The sequence below is a fragment of the Bos indicus x Bos taurus genome, chromosome 16 (assembly GCF_003369695.1).
Source record: "Bos indicus x Bos taurus breed Angus x Brahman F1 hybrid chromosome 16, Bos_hybrid_MaternalHap_v2.0, whole genome shotgun sequence".
NCBI classification, from domain to species: domain Eukaryota; kingdom Metazoa; phylum Chordata; class Mammalia; order Artiodactyla; family Bovidae; genus Bos; species Bos indicus x Bos taurus.
The window spans coordinates 60,308,726-60,325,000 of record NC_040091.1 but is presented as its reverse complement, the minus strand read 5'-3'; the positions used below and the strand labels follow the sequence as shown (position 1 = coordinate 60,325,000).

At 48.4% G+C, this 16,275-nt stretch overlaps 1 protein-coding gene and 1 pseudogene across 5 annotated transcripts in view; one reads left to right on the top strand and one right to left on the bottom strand.

Moving 5' to 3' along the window:
• Positions 1-1,842: 1,842 nt before the first annotated feature.
• On the top strand, positions 1,843-2,001 carry LOC113907106 (annotated as a pseudogene).
• Positions 2,002-12,528: 10,527 nt separating this feature from the next.
• FAM163A (family with sequence similarity 163 member A) overlaps positions 12,529-16,275 on the bottom strand; it is a 97,432-nt gene continuing 93,685 nt past the window's right edge. For all 5 annotated transcript variants that reach the window (XM_027565464.1, XM_027565463.1, XM_027565466.1 and 2 more), the window contains exon 5: positions 12,529-15,842. In XM_027565464.1, coding sequence (XP_027421265.1) covers positions 15,432-15,842 — 411 coding nt within the window. In that variant the 3' untranslated portion in view covers positions 12,529-15,431. The remainder of the gene's footprint in view (positions 15,843-16,275) is intronic.

Genomic DNA, 16,275 nt, shown 5'->3' with positions numbered 1-16,275 from the left:
CCACTATCTTTCTGATTATAGCCAGTAGTTCCATTACTTGATGTGGGGCTATAATTATTCATCAGACACATTACTGAACAGTGTGAACAAAAGCTACACACTTCTGGTTACTAAATCACCATCCTGGTCTGTTGTCAGCGATATGGCATCACATTTTATCAATTTTTCATTCATTTATTTATGAGTTTCACAGAGATGGTAAGCCACATGTAGAATACTCCCCAGGTAAAATCTAGAGCAAATGGTTTTTAGAAGAATGTCAATACATTCTCTGGAAACTAGAGAAAAAGTAACAAAACAAAAACTTCAACAATTACATTTAATTTGAAAATTTTATACAGCAGCAATCAGAATGAACAGGAGCTGGGACTTCCCTGGTGGTCCAGTGATTAAGAATCTGCCTTCCAATACAGGGAACATGGGTTCAATCCCTGGTTAGGGAACCAGAATCCCACATGCCACGGGACAACTAAGCCAGCACACCACAGCTACAGAGCTCTTGCGCTCTGGAGCCCCCATGCCGCAACTAGAGAGCACCCGGAACACTGCAGGGAAAGATCCCACCTGCCGCAACTGAAGACCCAACACAGCCAAATAAATTAAAAATATATATACAGGAGCCACAATAGAGGAGCTGGTGCCATTTTTTTAAAAATTTATATTATTGGTAGGTACAGGAAGAGAAACTATTTTCCCTCTTTCTTTAATTAAAAATCAGATCAGATCAGTCACTCATTCGTGTCTGACTGTTTGCGACCCCATGAATCGCAGCACGCCAGGCCTCCCTGTCCATCACCAACTCCCGGAGTTCACTCAGACTCATGTCCATCGAGTCAGTGATGCCATCCAGCCATCTCATCCTCTGTCGTCCCCTTCTCCTCGTGCCCCCAATCCCTCTCAGCATCAGAGTCTTTTCCAATGAGTCAACTCTTCGCATGAGGTGGCCAAAGTACTGGAGTTTCAGCTTTAGCATCATTCCTTCCAAAGAAATCCCAGGGCTGATCTCCTTCAGAATGGACTGGTTGGATCTCCTTGCAGTCCAAGGGACTCTCAAGAGTCTTCTCCAACACCACAGTTCAAAAGCATCAATTCTTCGGCGCTCAGCCTTCTTCACAGTCCAACTCTCACATCCATACATGACCACAGGAAAAACCATAGCCTTGACTAGATGGACCTTTGTTGGCAAAGTAATGTCTCTGCTTTTGAATATGCTATCTAGGTTGGCCATAACTTTCCTTCCAAGGAGTAAGCATCTTTTAATTTCGTGGCTGCAGTCACCATCTGTAGTGATTTTGGAGCCCCCAAGAATAAAGTCTGACACTGTTTCCACTGTTTCCCCATCTATTTCCCATGAAGTGGTGGGACCAGATGCCATGATCTTCGTTTTCTGAATGAGTCCTCAATAATTACTCCATGTGAACTCAAGGTAATAGTCTTTCTATAGAGTTGTCTTTAAACTTCATGCCTGAATTAGCAAATTTAAACAAAGAAGGAAAGTACGTTTTAGAATAGCCATCAGTTTGGTGGGTTTTATTTAGTGATGAAAGTTTGGGGCAGATTTACCAAGAGGTTAGCCATTCCAATTACCAAAAAAAAAAAAAAAACCCAGCATAGATAAAATGTATATTTCTTCAATCAGATTTTTACCATAATGCTTCCTGAGTGAGATCAGGAATCCTCAGAAATTTCTCAGAAAGCAAGAAAAGCAGAAGCACAGATGAATTCACCATCAGTCCACCATGATGTCAAAACCACTAAGGATTCTTTTCATATGACCAAATGTCCCCTTGTATTATTAAATGAGTATTATTTAATATTAGTTAGCATTTATATTGTACTTCTACTGCTTCTCGGCCTTTTGGCTAAGATCAAGTGTAGTATATTGTACTTCTGTGCATCATATACCTTGTCCTTTATTATATCTGATTCATAGGTGTTTTATACATAATTTTGGAATTATTTCCTTCCCATAATACTTCAATGTAGCAAAGTTGACATCTTATTTTTAACACATCTGTGCAAGATGTGAAAAATTCCTAGTAAGTCTAAAAGAAAAAAAAAAAACAAACAAAAACTCTTGACCTAAATGGAAATAAATACCTGTTATCAAGTCCAACTTCATACTGCTAGCTGCACGACAGGCCAATAGGCTGAGAGATGAGCTGTTGGGGCAAGGAATAGTGACTTTATTCCCAAAGCCAGAGACTAAGATAACGAACTCATATGGCAAAAAACTATCTTACCTGAGTTAGAATCAGGCTTCTTTTATACTAAAAAGGGAGGGTGTAAAGTCAAGCACTTCCTGGTTCCCATCAGCCTCTGGAGGGGACGTGTTAATTTCTTCCTCCCTGCAGTCATTCACACGTGGACCTGGTCAGGATGATTCCTCTGAGCTAAACAAAGGTGTTTTAGCTTAATGCTCATTATCTGGGAGGCAAGGTTGCCAGAGTTGGGCCATTATGTGTATTTAAGCTTATAGGCAACATCCCCTTAGTGATTAGTTTATAAGAGAACACAAAGGTTCTTCCCTATTACACACCTAAAAATTAAATGTAGTTTTTAAAGACTAGGTTGTTAACTAATAGCACCCCAAATAATCATAGGAAGATAGAATAGTAGAATTACGATATCTAATCTCTCATCTGCTTTGAATTACTTACATTTTCCCCAGGTTTATGAGGTACAATTGGCAAATAAAATTATATATATTTCAAGTGTACAACATGATAATTTGATATATGTATACTGTGAAATGATCACCGCAGATCAGATCAGTCACTCAGTCATGTCCGACTCTTTGCAACCCCATGAATCGCAGCACGCCAGGCCTCCCTGTCCATCACCAACTCCCGGAGTTCACTCAGACACACGTCCATCGAGTCAGTGATGCCATTCAGCCATCTCATCCTCTGTCGTCCCCTTCTCCTCTTGCCCCCAATCCCTCCCAGCATCAGAGTCTTTTCCAATGAGTTAACTCTTCGCATGAGGTGGCCAAAGTACTGGAGTTTCAGCTTTAGCATCATTCCTTCCAAAGAAATCCCAGGGCTGATCTCCTTCAGAATGGACTGGTTGGATCTCCTTGCAGTCCAAGGGACTCTCAAGAATCTTCTCCAACACCACAGTTCAAATGATCACCACAAATCAAGTTAATTAACATATTCATGACCTTACATATTCACCTTTTTTGTGTTACGAACACTCAAGATTTACTCTTTTAGAAAATTTCAAGTATACAATGCAGCGTAAGCTACAGTCACATACTGTATTGGATTTCCAGAACTTACATTTTATAGCTGAAAGTTTGTACCTTTTGACTAACATTTCCTTACTATTATTTACATTTTAATAAGTGGTGTTTATCTTAAAAAGAATGTAATGTTATTCTCCTAAAGGTTTAGTTTAGTTGCTAAGTCGTGTCCAACTTTGTGACCCCATGGACTGTAGCCTGCCAGGCTTCTCTGTCTATGGGATTTCCCAGACAGGAGTACTGGAGTGGCTTGCCATTCCAGGGGATCTCCCCAACCCAGGGACTGAACCTGCGTTTTCTGCTTGGTAGGTGGATTCTTTACCACTGCACCACCAGGGAAGCCCCTTAGTTCCCAGTGTGTATGTGTATGTTAGTTGCACAGTCGTGTCCAATTCTTTGCGACCCTGTGGACGTAGCCCGCCAGGCTCCTCCGTCCATGGGATTTTCCAGGCAAGAATACTGGAGCGGGTTGCCATTTCCACCTGCACCCCATGCAGTGGAAGCGTGGAGTCCTAACCACTGGACTACCAGCGAAACCCAAAGAGCGTGCATGTGTATTTTTTTTGCTGCACCACACAGCATGAGGGATCCTAGTTCTCTAAACAGGGATCACATCTGTGTCCCCTGCAGTGGAATCACAGATTTTTAATCACTGGACCACCAGGGAAGTACTCCCTGCCAGATGGTTTCTAATGGTTGATGGAAGAAATTTTCACATATTGAGATTTGAGGAAGTCTTCCTAGCTTGTACATGATTTGGCTTGAACTTTATGCCAGTTAGGACATTCTGTCTGTGGTCCATCACACGTATATTGTACAGCTGCTCTAACCATTAAAGAAAAGGGTGTGCTGTCCAGAAGTAAAGAATGTCTGTTTTGAAGACAGAGATAAATGCCCCACTTCCTGGGACATCAATGCAAGTATTCCTTTGATGATAAGGATCCCTTCCCGGCACCAAGGTCGTACTGACTCACTGGATGTGCTAATCTGTCTTTTTTTTTTTTTTTTTGAAAACTTGAAGGAATGTACCCCGGTCATGTTTGATGTTCTTTGTTCTGATAAGATACAAAACTGCTGAAAACCATGCTTCTCTGGGGTAAATTCCCAGAGCTACTAAGAAGCTGTCTTCTGGGCTATAATTCTCAGTTTGGCTTGAATAAAACACCCCTCTATTTTTAGATTGGTTATTGATTATTTGCATTGACAGTACATTGAGGTGAGGGTGATTATGTGATCTCTGACTGCCCTCTATCCCTAGGACTCTGATCCTCACAATGGTATTAACTCTTCCAGTCTATCTTTTTTCTTCTCTCTTTAATTTACCACATTATGTATCTCCATCTTCTCAAGGCTCTAGCACATCCTCTACATATCTGTGCCCACTCTGGTTGAATTTCAATTTGTGTTTACCACCTAAAAATTGCCTTGATTAATGGTTTATGCCCCAGGGACCTAGGACCCATCTGCTATGGATTGAATGCTTTTGTCTCCCCCAATTTTACATATTGAAATCCTACGCATAGTGTGATAATATTAGGAGGCACAGTCTTTAGGGTGTGATTAGGTCATGAGAATGGAGCCCTCCTGATAGGATTGAAGAGGCCCCAGAAAGCTCTCTAGTTCCTTCCACAATATGAGGACACAGTGTAAGATGGACATCCATGAACCAGGAAGCGGGCCCTCCCCAGACATCAGATTTGATAGTACCTTGATCTTGAGCGTCCCAGTCTCCAGAACTGTGAGGAATAAATGTTTACTGTTTAAGCTAGCTATCTATGGTAATTCGTCAGCCCGAGCTAAGACACTGTCCTTAGCAATTTCACTCTTTCTAACATGAGGACAAAGTCTGGCAGGAAAGAAACGCTGAGGCTGCTATCTACTTCCTAAAGTAACGAAGCCACATTTGACAGGCGGATGGACGCCCCTGCCCGGCTTTGACCATGCCAATATGAAGACAATGGACTCCATCTTATACTCTTTGAGTATCCACTCGACTTTTTGTCTTTTTTAAATTTTTTGGCCATGCTACATAGCATGTGGGATCTTAGTTCCCTGATCAGGGATTGAACCCATGCCTCCTGTATTGGAAGCATGGAATCTTACTTAACCACTGGACTGCCAGAGAAGTCCCTCCACTCTGTGTTTTAGTTAAGGGCAAGTAAATACCTGGAAAGTTTAGTATTTTACCTGTGAAATATGTGTTAATTTTCTATCCTAGAATATAACCCGCTTGAGGACAAGGGTGGTACTTTTCATTTTTCTCTCTCTAACTCTTAGCACAATGCTTAGCACCTAGTGCTCCATCCCCAGCAAATGGTAGTTGAATGAAGAGTTTTGCCTATGTTAGCCCTGCTCTCTCATGACTGTTTTCCTCCATTTGTGCTTTTTTCCCACCTAGCTCAGCCTGGGAGCACTTTGGTCGGAGTTGGAGTTGGAGTTGGGTCACACAGCTCAAAGCTATGGACATGGCTGCAGAGCGAAGCACTTGGCTCACCAGAGAATAGTTTCTGGCCCCTTGCCTTCATTTAGAACTTTCTGCCACATACTGATTTCTGAAGGTTACAAATGTGTCAGATTTCTGACAACCAGGAAATTTTGTCTTTGCTGAAATGTGAATTCACTTGAATGGATTTAGATAACCAGTAGGTTCCTTGCATTTTGGCTTTGAGTTTCTTTGCCTAGAATCTCCTTAAAAAGTGGACTTGAATTACTAAAACGAAATGAATGAAATAATTGTATAGTCTAAATAGTCTAAATCCCTCATTTTACAGATTAGGGAACTGAGGGACTAAGTGACCACTTAAGGATATGTGTTTACTAGTGCAAAACTGAGACCAGAACCCAGATCCTGCTCCCTTGGCCCCACTGCCCTCTCTAGGGGAGAAACCTAGCAAATGAACTAGAGAAGCACAGTGTTAAAAGAACCTACTGTGACATCAAAAATATAGCATGTGGCACTCAAAGCCAGTGCACTGGGACAACCCTGAGGGATGGGATGGGGAGTGAGGGTTCAGGATGGGGGACACATGTACACCCATGGCTGATTCATGTCAATGTATGGCAAAACCCACTACAGTATTATAAAGTAATTAGCTTCCAATTAAAATAAAATAAAATATCACAAAAAATATAGCATGTTGGGGTGAGAGGTGGTGGATAAAAAGGTAGAGCTTTAGCATGCATTTGAACTTGTCATCAACTTAAAAAAAGTTAAATTTGCAGTTATGAGATAAAAAGACCTGGAGATGTAATGTGCAGCATGGTCACTACAGTTAATAATTATGTATTTTAAAAAATTACTGAGGACTACCCTGGTGGTCCAGTGGCTAAGACTCTGCGTTCCCAATGCAGGAGGCCCGGGTTCAATCTCTGGTCAGGCAGCTAGATCCCACATACCACAACGAAAACCCAGTGAAGCCAAATAAGTATTTTAAAAATTACTGTATTGCATTTGGGAAAGTTGGTAAGAGAATAGATCTTAAAATCTCATCACAAGAAACAACAAATGTGTCGCCATATGTGGTAATGGACATTAAATTTATAGCAGTGATCATTAAATTATGTTGTACACCTAAAACTAATACAGTGTTATATGTCAATTATATCTCAAATAAATAGGTAAATAAATAAATCCACTATTGAACTAACACCACTGAATTGTATACCTCGAAATGTTTAAAACTGTAAATTTTATGTTATAGAAAATTTACCACAACAGAAAGCAATTCAAAAAATATTTATCTGATATGAACCTATGTGAGTTGACACTGTTTTTCCCTTTAGTCTTCTGCCTGCTGGTCTTGTGGAGAGAAAATTGCTCCAAACTTGTAGCACAGAAGCCCCTTTGCCTGTGGAGAGCCGGCACGCATGAGCCGTGACCCAGCCCCAGAGCTGGGAGAGTCCAAACTCGGCAACATCTGAAGAGACTCCTGACCACTTGGCATCTCTTCAGATCTGAGCACAGGCCTCAGCAGGCTTGCCCCAAGGGCTCTGCTCATAGCCAGGTATGTACCTGCATATGACTGCCCGGAGGGTACTTGCTATTCTCAGACAGTCTGGTATAATTTAACTGAGAGAAAACACTTTTCAAAATATAAAGTTACCAGAGGAAAGTAACATAACCAGGTATATATTCAAAGAGGCTTCCCAGGTAGCGCTAGTGGTAAAGAATCTGCCTGCCAATGCAGGAGACATAAGAGACATGGGTTTGGTCCCTGAATCGGGAAGATCCCCTGCAGGAGGGCATGACAACACACTCCAGTATTCTTGCCTGGAGAATCACATGGACAGAGGAGCCTGGAGGGCTACAGTCCATAGGCTCACACAGCGTGGGTCACGATTGAAGCAACCTACCACGTGCGTACACTGGAAAGTTTTGTTTCTGCCTTCATCTCGCCAATTCCCTCTCCCTTCCAACAGGAAGCCATTTTCCTGTGTGTGTGTGTGCGTGTGTGCGTGTGTGCGTGTGTGTGTATTCCTCCAGTGTCAGACATTTTATATTACCACTTTTTTCCCTCTCCGAAAATACTCGATTCTTAATTTTTCTCTTTTGAGTTCCTCCTCATTCACTGACACCAGCTCACGACTCCTTCCTAGATGCGAAGACAAGGGACCACAGGCAGTGGGAGGGAGGCAGAGGAAGGGGAGGGTGAGGGGGCTGGTGAGACCCTTGATCTCTATGTCGGGGTCTGGGGTTTAGGTCTTCTGATCATTCTAGGTTCCTTGGTTGGGCCCTACATGTTTGCAGAAAGAACTCAGATGTTGTGAGGAGGGTTAGGCCTCAGTTATGAATTTAGGAGATTTGATTAGACCCAGAACATGGATCTTCTCAGGGGAAAGATCTTTTGTTAGGAGTAAGGATGTAATTCCCAATGGGTAGAAAGAAAATCTCTGGCCTAAGGCAAAACCCAGCCCAGGAGGATATATAGATACTGTGATGGGTTGGCGTGGGTGTGGGGCCTGACCTGTACCTGCAGGCAGGCCAGCACTGGAGCTCAGATGTCCAGTCCCCCAGTTTCTGGACGTTCACCTCTGTGAAGACTGAACCTGTCCTGCCCACTGGGTGGAGCAGGCCTGGGAGCCAGTGAGCTCAGGGCAATGGCTGCCTTGCCTACCTGCCAGCTCCAAGCTATGGCTGGGGTTCCTTGCTGGTGGTAGTGATGGTGTGTGTGTAAGAAGGAGTCAGGGGTTGCTTCATGACAGGATGGAGAGGAAATTGGGGAGTCAAGTGCTCTCCTGGAGGCCTGGGCAGATTGTCCCCCTGAGACCAATTACCCTTGGAAAAGGACCATCCTGGGAAGCAGGCTCACTTAGGATTGTGGGGGGCAGTTTGATGGAGAAAGGGGGACTTCCGCCAAGTTTAGGGCTGGGACTCTGCATGGATGTTCATCTCCTAAGTTTCAGGAAGAGTTCATGGCTGCCCAACAAATGGATTACAAGGCAGAAAATATTATCCTTAAGAATATTCATGAGAAGTGTGTTATTCCTGGATGCATTTGAACTTTTTTGTTAGACAATGCTTTCACAGATTTGGTGAGTGTTGAAATTTTTCACAGCCTGTGTGTGGTTGTTTTTGACGATCTTGCCTTTTAGACATTAGAAGGTGGAGGTGCCATTCTCTACCCTCCTTCCACCCTCCACCTCAGGAGGTGGATTCCTGCCAGAAGGAAAGTTCAAGACACTCCCTCCCTGCAGAGTAAGCCATGGCCTCCTCACTACACTGATATTGTGGGCAACAGCACTGATTGGTTATCTGGAGAAGATCTGTTCCCTGGTTGGGTCCTATGTTTGGGAAGAGTTCAGAGAACTTTGTGAAGAGGGTCAGGCTTCTGTTGAACCTTGCGTTGTTTAGTTAGGTCCAGAACAGAACTCGTGATTAAAGTGTCAACATTACTTCCCTGGTGGCTCAGCTGATAAAGAATCTGCCTGCAACACAGGAAACCCAGGTTTGATCCCTGGGTTGGGAAGATTACCTGGAGAAGGGAATGGCTACCCACTCCAGTATTCTTGCCTGGAGAACTCCATGGACAGAGGAGCCTGGTGGATTACAGTCCACCTGGTCGCAAAGAGTTGGACACGACTGAGCACCTAACACTCACTTTTTTACACTCATAGGTTCTCTTTCCTCCCATCTAAAAGTACCCTGTAGGGACTTCTCTATTGATCCAGTGGTTAGGACTCTGTGCTTCCATTGCAGGGAGAACTGGTTTAATTCCTGAGCAAGGAATTAAGATCCTGCATGCCACATCCAAAAAAAGATAAAAGGTACAGGATTGTAAGCCCCTGATGTAAAGGATGTATTTTTGCTTTACTTTGGTTACCTGATGCAAAGAACTGACTCATTGGAAAAAACCTTGATGCTGGGAAAGACTGAAGGCAGGAGAAGGGGATGACAAAGGATGAGATGGTTGGATGGCAACACTGACTCAATGGACATGAGTTTGAGCAAGCTCCAGGAGTTGGTGATGGACATGGAAGCCTGGCATGCTGCAGTCCATGGGGTCGCAAAGAGTCGGACACAACTGAATGGCTGAACTGAACTGAAGCAAAGGGAAAGGGAGGAAAGCAATATGATCTGGCCTGATGAAGCCTTTTCGCACTTGCATCCACAGCAAGACACAGAGGAGGGATGAAGGCAGGCAGGGCAGGAGGTGGGTGGGTGGTGCTTGGTGGCTGTCTGGATCTGGCTGGCCACCCCCCTCTAAGGATGCATGTGGAAGTGGGGCATGGGAATGGTTTGATGCTCTTTTACAGAACTAGTAGAGTTAGGTCCCAGAGTCTTATTTCTCAGCTCTCAGTCTCCTAGTGCCAGTCAAGCGGCCTTAGCTCATTTTGAAGTGGAAACAAGTCCATGGATACATTTCCCCAAATAACTTAGAATTACATGAATAACTTCCCTAAAGTCACGCTTTAAGTGTTATGACAAAAACAGATGAACAGGAGCGCAGCAGGTTTGCAGAGTTGGCTTAGCCTTTTGGAAGCTAAATAGAGAAAGAGGACTTTGATTTTATTTCTTAGGAATTCTCCCTGACCCACCCCCCAGATAGGAGGGATTAGAAATGATGATATGGTGGTTAGCCAGGGAAATAGAGTCCTTCGTGGCCTGTGGGTTATGTTGCAGAGCTCAGCTGTCATTTCCCTTTGTTCTCTGTGGGTTTAGGCAGAACACAAGGAGGGGGATTCAGAGTCGAGTGGAGGTGGTTCCTATAGAGCCCACTTCGAGAGGCAATAGGGTGGGGCAGGTCCCATTCTCCTCTGGTTTCCCGACTCTGTGACAATGCAGATGGTGTCCTACAGAAGTGCATTCCTGTCCCTCCCAGCCAGATGTTGTGACTCCCTCCCTCTACTCTTTCTCCCACTCTCACCTCCCCACCAACACCTGGAGGCCTTCGTCCACGCCTCGACAGAGAAGCCAGGATGTCTAGCAGGTTCTGGGTGAGACTCAGCAGGGCCAGGGATGGACAATTTGGGGAGTCCAGGCTCAAGAGGAAGGGCTGGAGGGGTCCCCTGGACCCCTTCTGACCTGACTTTTGAACCCAAGCCTTGAACTTGAACTTGGAAGCCAATGAAATAAGCACAGAACCCAGCTGAGAGCTGAACTCTTGTATGTATGAATATTCTCTCCCTTATTTGTATAGTTTACTGGGGCAAATGTGAGGCCAAAAGGCAGTCCTAGGTTGATGGGGGCTTCCCAGGTAGCTCAGCTGGTAAAGAATCCGCCTACAATGCAGAAGATCCCGGTTCAATTCCTGGGTCGGGAAGTTCCCCTGGAGAAGGGATAGGCTACCTACACCAGTATTCTTGGGCTTCCCTGGTGGCTCAGGCAGTAAAGAATCTGCCTACAATGTGGGAGGACTGGGTTTGATCCCTGGATTGGGAAGATTCCCTGGAGGAGGGCATGGCAACCCACTCCAGTATTCTTGCCCAGAGAATCCCCATGGACAGAGGAGCCTGTCGGGCTACATGCCATGGGGTTGCAGAGTTGGACATGACTGAGTGACTAAGCGCAGCACAGCACAGGTTGATGGGACCCTGGGTCCCTCCAAGAGTCACAGGCAGTTATGGGGAGAGAAGTTCCAAATGAAGGGAGAGGCGGTGATGGGCAGAGAGATGGTCCAGCAGTGTCTGGAAGAGACAGAGAGAGGTGGCGATGGAGGAGAGGCTTCAGAAGTCTTGGCGAGGAGCAGAGATGAAAATGAGCCCAGAGGAGCTTTTCACCCAGATGCCCAGAGTGATCCCAGCTGCCTCCACAGCTCCAATTTGAGTCCCCGCCAAATCCCTCTAATGACAATGGCTACTGTGCGTGCCGGGCTCACTCACTTTTCAAAGCAATGGAATAAGGTAGGCATCACAAGCTCAATTTTATGGATGAGGAAACTGAGAAGCAGAAAAGTACACCCTGTGGCCTGAGATGCTGGGGAGAGGCGGGGGGTGGGTGAGGGTGTGTGTGGCTGCTCTGTGGGGAGTGGAGGAGGGAGGTGCTCAAGCCTGGGGTGGCTGCCTCAGGTTTTTTGTTCCCAGGGGACAGCTGGTGACAGAGCTGTAGCCAACTGCCCCCTGGCTGAGTGTCAAAGGCCTGCCGGGGCAGAGCACCCTGACTCCAGGGGCCTGGGTGCTGCGTGACTCAGGCCAGGTTGCCCGCTGCCCCGCGGGCTGTGTGGTCCTGGGACGAGGCGTGGGTGTCTCTCTTTTTCTCTCTTACACATGTTCACAGACATGTGCACAGCTCCAGCTTCACCCTCGTCCTCCCAGAACACTCCCTTTCGCCCAGAAAGAACCTCCGCCCTGGCTCTCTGGTCCTCACCACACGCCTCTCACGATATCACCATCCCTGCTGAGCTCAGGAGCGGGTCCCCAGACTCTCTGGCCTTCCCTCCTCAGGCTGTCAGGGTCTCCTCAGGCATCAGAGTTGGGGACTTAAGGCAAACTACAGGGGGGGACACCGGGGCCTGGACAGTGAGGCTTGGGGGGCAGGCTGCTCCCCAGGGAGACTCCCCACCATCAGCCGAAGGCTCCTTCCACCTCAGGAGGCAGCAGCAGCTATGCTTCAATCCCCTTTCCCAACACATGACACATCCCTCCTGGAAGTGAGCTCTGATTAGGGCAAGAAAAGGGATGGGGGGTGGCAGGGGGCACAGCAGAGGGAAGCCGGAAGGGAGAGGAAGCTGGCAGATCTCAGTGCAGAGAAAGGACGCTCTGGGCGCTGAGAAGGGGGTGTTCAGTCTTCAGTCCGTGCCCCGCTGCCCCTTCCCCCAGGTAAAGTACCGAGGACCCTGCGGGGGTTTCTATTTCAAATTTCTCCTTTATTTTGGACATTTGCTTGGTTGTGACTCCAAGTTATCAAAGATGCAGGGCAAGAATTCTGTAGCAGGAGCAGTGAAGTGGAGAGAAAAGTTGGCGGGAGCAGGGGTCTCTGTCTCTCCGCTTCCTCTTTAGGGTGCAGTTTGAAAAGTGTCCAAACAGTGTCCCAGAGCACAGACTCGGTGGCCAAAAAGTACAGTGCAGTGGAGTGGGGTGAGCTTCCTCTTCCACAGGCAAGGTCCTTGCAGCTGCTGGGAGGCTGGCGGGCAACCTCGAGGCTGTGCCCGGAGCAGCGTTGCGCAGTCGGGGCAGGGGGAGCCGCGGCCACCATCTCTCCAATGCCCCAAACTCAGATGTTGACTTGTGGGTTGACTGAGGCTGGGGAAGCTCTGGGAGGAGAGAGGGACTGCACGAAGATGCTTTTCACTCCAGGATCTCAAAGAATGAGGGCCAAGAAGCACGTTAAGAGTTGACTGGGTCTTGACTTCTCTGAAGGTGGGAGGTACTAGAATTTTGGGGGTGAGGAGGGACAGCCCCTGATGTGGTTGTGCAACTGTGGAATCCCATGGCAGCAAGACACTGGGGCTGGCCATCAGGAAGAGCTAGGGTGGCCAGGCCTAGCAGCTCACATCAACGGGTGTGCTTAGCCCAGGAAGGGCTGTCAGTGGGATGGGTGTGGGGATGTGAAAGCCACTGTCCCTAAGCTGGTCCCTCTGGGCTCTGGGAGACAGAGCTGATTACCCCCACTGAAAGCTGCTTCCTAGTAGCAGAGAACTTGAAGTCACCCAGTAGGAGGGTCAAACGTGTTGGCTTTTTTCTGATGTTAAAATTGTTTTGCCAGCTAACCCTGCAATGTACTGTGGTCTTGGATCCATCAACATGCATCCGTGCACACGGGATCAGGCAGTTGGAAAGTGTATCCAGCCCCCTGCCAGGACTAGGGTGAGAGAGAGTGGTCTGGCTGGCAGGACTTTTCGGGGAATCCTGGTTTCCTGGAGCACTAAAGGGCCTTCAGAGTCCATCTGGGCGAGTCCCATTTCCCTGGAGGAAATGGGGTCTCAGAGGAGATAAGGGACCGGTCCTCAGAGGACCCAGAGTAACCCAAATGTGACCAGACCCTAGGTCCTCTGGTTCTCAACCCAGTTAGCCTTGATTCCAGATTGAGATGCAAGGTGAGAAGTGCCCAGAGGGATGCAAAGGTGTGGCGAATTCTCTTCCCCTTCATGCCTCCCCCAGCTGCACCCTCCCTTTCTCAGATGCAAAAATCAAAATTCAGCAAAAATTGGCCAAGGGGCCTGCTCCCTTCTTGTCCCACACACTGCAATGACTCAAGAGAGGCTGGGGGTTACTAATGCCCTTAGGAGAGGGTGGGCAGCCATCCCTTACATCAACTGGGACACTCATCAGATGCAGCCACACAAACAGCATAAGGCCACAGCTGAGTTATATCTGGGATCTGGACTTGGGGCTGGAGCGACCCAGCAATAAACAGGCCTTCGTTCAGAGACTGAGGGTTGGGTCAGCAGAGGGAGGGTGGCCAGCGTGGAATCTGATTGCTGAGTCAAATCTGCTCCCATCCTCGGAGCCAGCGCTGCCATCCCTGATGGGAAGATGGGGTGCTGGTCTACGGCCTCACGGCTGGATGCCCAGGTAGGATACTGGGTCTCTGGAGGGGCTTCCACGTGGCAGGATCGTTTCACGGGAGACTCCGCAGGCGCTTCCTGTACCCATCAGTGGCTGCTGTGGCTGCCACCCTGATCACCTGTCACTCCTGCTGTCTGGAGGCTGACTTTCTAGCTGCCACATCACTCTTCTGCTCTGCGGTTCCTGAAGGTGGCAGAGCCCTGGTGAGCGCTGGTGATGGTGGTATGTGTGCACACACCTGGTGGTAACAGGCGTGTGTGTGTGTGTGCACACACACCAGGTGGTGATGTTTGTACACACTTGGTGGTGACAGATGTGTGTGTGTATACACCTGGGAATGCACAGGTCCTTGCAGGGCCGCATCGAGGCACCACACTCAGCGTGGTGGACCAGGGCCCCAGACACCATCGGCAGGCTCTCCCTCACTAAGCTACTCAAACTCTAGTAACAAAACTTGGAAAAGTTTCAACAGCCGGGATAGCTGGTTCCCAAGGCAGAGAAAGAGGATTTGTGGGGAGACAAGGCTAGACATCCATGTTGGGTGCATTCCCTGCAAATAACCTCATGCCACGGCCTTTAAAGTCTAGTCGCTATGTTCCGTGAGGATGGGGGCAAATACAAGCGTGCTCAGGAAGTAGCATCTGTGTTGGAACAGCTACCGGAACTGCAGTCTCTAGGAAGCTGAAGTACAAAACGAGATGGTGAACTAGCTCCTGGATTCATTGTGGCAAGCAGGTCCCGAAAAAGCCCTTCAATCCTTGCCCACCCTTCTCGAGTTCTGCCAAGGCCTCAGGTCTGGCCTCTCCCCTTGCCCTCACCCCCGACTTTCTCCTTTCATCCCCCAAGGACTCTGGAGACCTCCGGAGCCCTTGCTTAGCTTTCCCTGGGCTCCTGCTCGTCTCCTCAGAGTCTGGCAAAGCCAGGGGACAGAGGTAAGTGTGAGGGCTGTGGCCACGCTGGCCTGGCCGGAGAAAAGTCCCAGCAGAGACACCGGCCAGGCTGCCAACATGACCTGTCAGGCCCCCTTCCTCTGGGCCATGGGGCCAGCCCCTGCCCTGGTTCTCAGTGCCCTCAACAGCCTGAATCCAGGTGAGCCTTCCACTGTGGGGCAAGGAGAGCCAGAAAAACTGAGAAGGTCCTTGCAGGCTGTGGGAGGGGTCGTCCACTGTCCCCATTGATGATCCTGGGTGGGGAGCAGCCATGTTGGTGTGTGTTGGGGGCGGGTCAGGGGTGAAAGGGGTTACACGTCTGTACTAATAGCCCTTGGATTGGTGAAGGCCTCGCGCCCAGAGCCTGGCCACGTCACCGGGTAACTCTGGGGCGCTGCCACTTGGAGAGATGGGGGTCCCCCCTCCTTGTAGTAGGTGGGAGCAAAGGAGAGCCTCTCGCCTCCGCCCCCGTTGGGCACCATGTCAGCCGTCCGTATGTAAAAGGGGGAGCTGTATGGGGAGCAGGCGGTGCAGTGGCCGGCCGCCACCCTGCACGGCTGGCCGCAGGGCTCGCCGGGGACGGGCGCCAGGCTGCCTCGGCCGTCCAGAGCCTGGGAGCTGCAGGCATTGCAGGCGGGGCCTCTGGGGTGTGTGGGCAGGTCGTGCTCCTCCTCCCCTTCCTCGTCTGCATCCTCCGCTCTGCTCTTCTTGCAGCAGTAATACTGAGGGGAGAGAGGGGAGGGCTGCCTGAGGGCGGGGTGCTCCCCTCTGAGTATGCGCAGATACCCGCGCCCCTGCTCCGCCGAGGACCCTGCCCAAGCCCTTGGTCAACCCTGGATATACAAGTCAACACCAGGAGCCCACGGTCCACAGCGAAGTCCTCCCGGCCCCGCAAGATCAGTTCTTCTCGCTTCCTCCACCTACTTCCTGTGTATTAACTCCAGGTGGCTGTTGAGAGGCTTCCCAGCTGGCGCTAGGGGTAAAGAACCCACCTGCCAATGCAGGAGACTTAAGAGATGCGGGTTCGATCGCTAGGTGGGAAAGATTTCCTGGAGAAGGAAATGGCAACCCACTCCAGTATTCTTGCCTGGAGAATCCCATGGACAGAGGAGCCTGGCGGGCTACAGTCCATGGGGAAGCAAAGAGTCGGACACG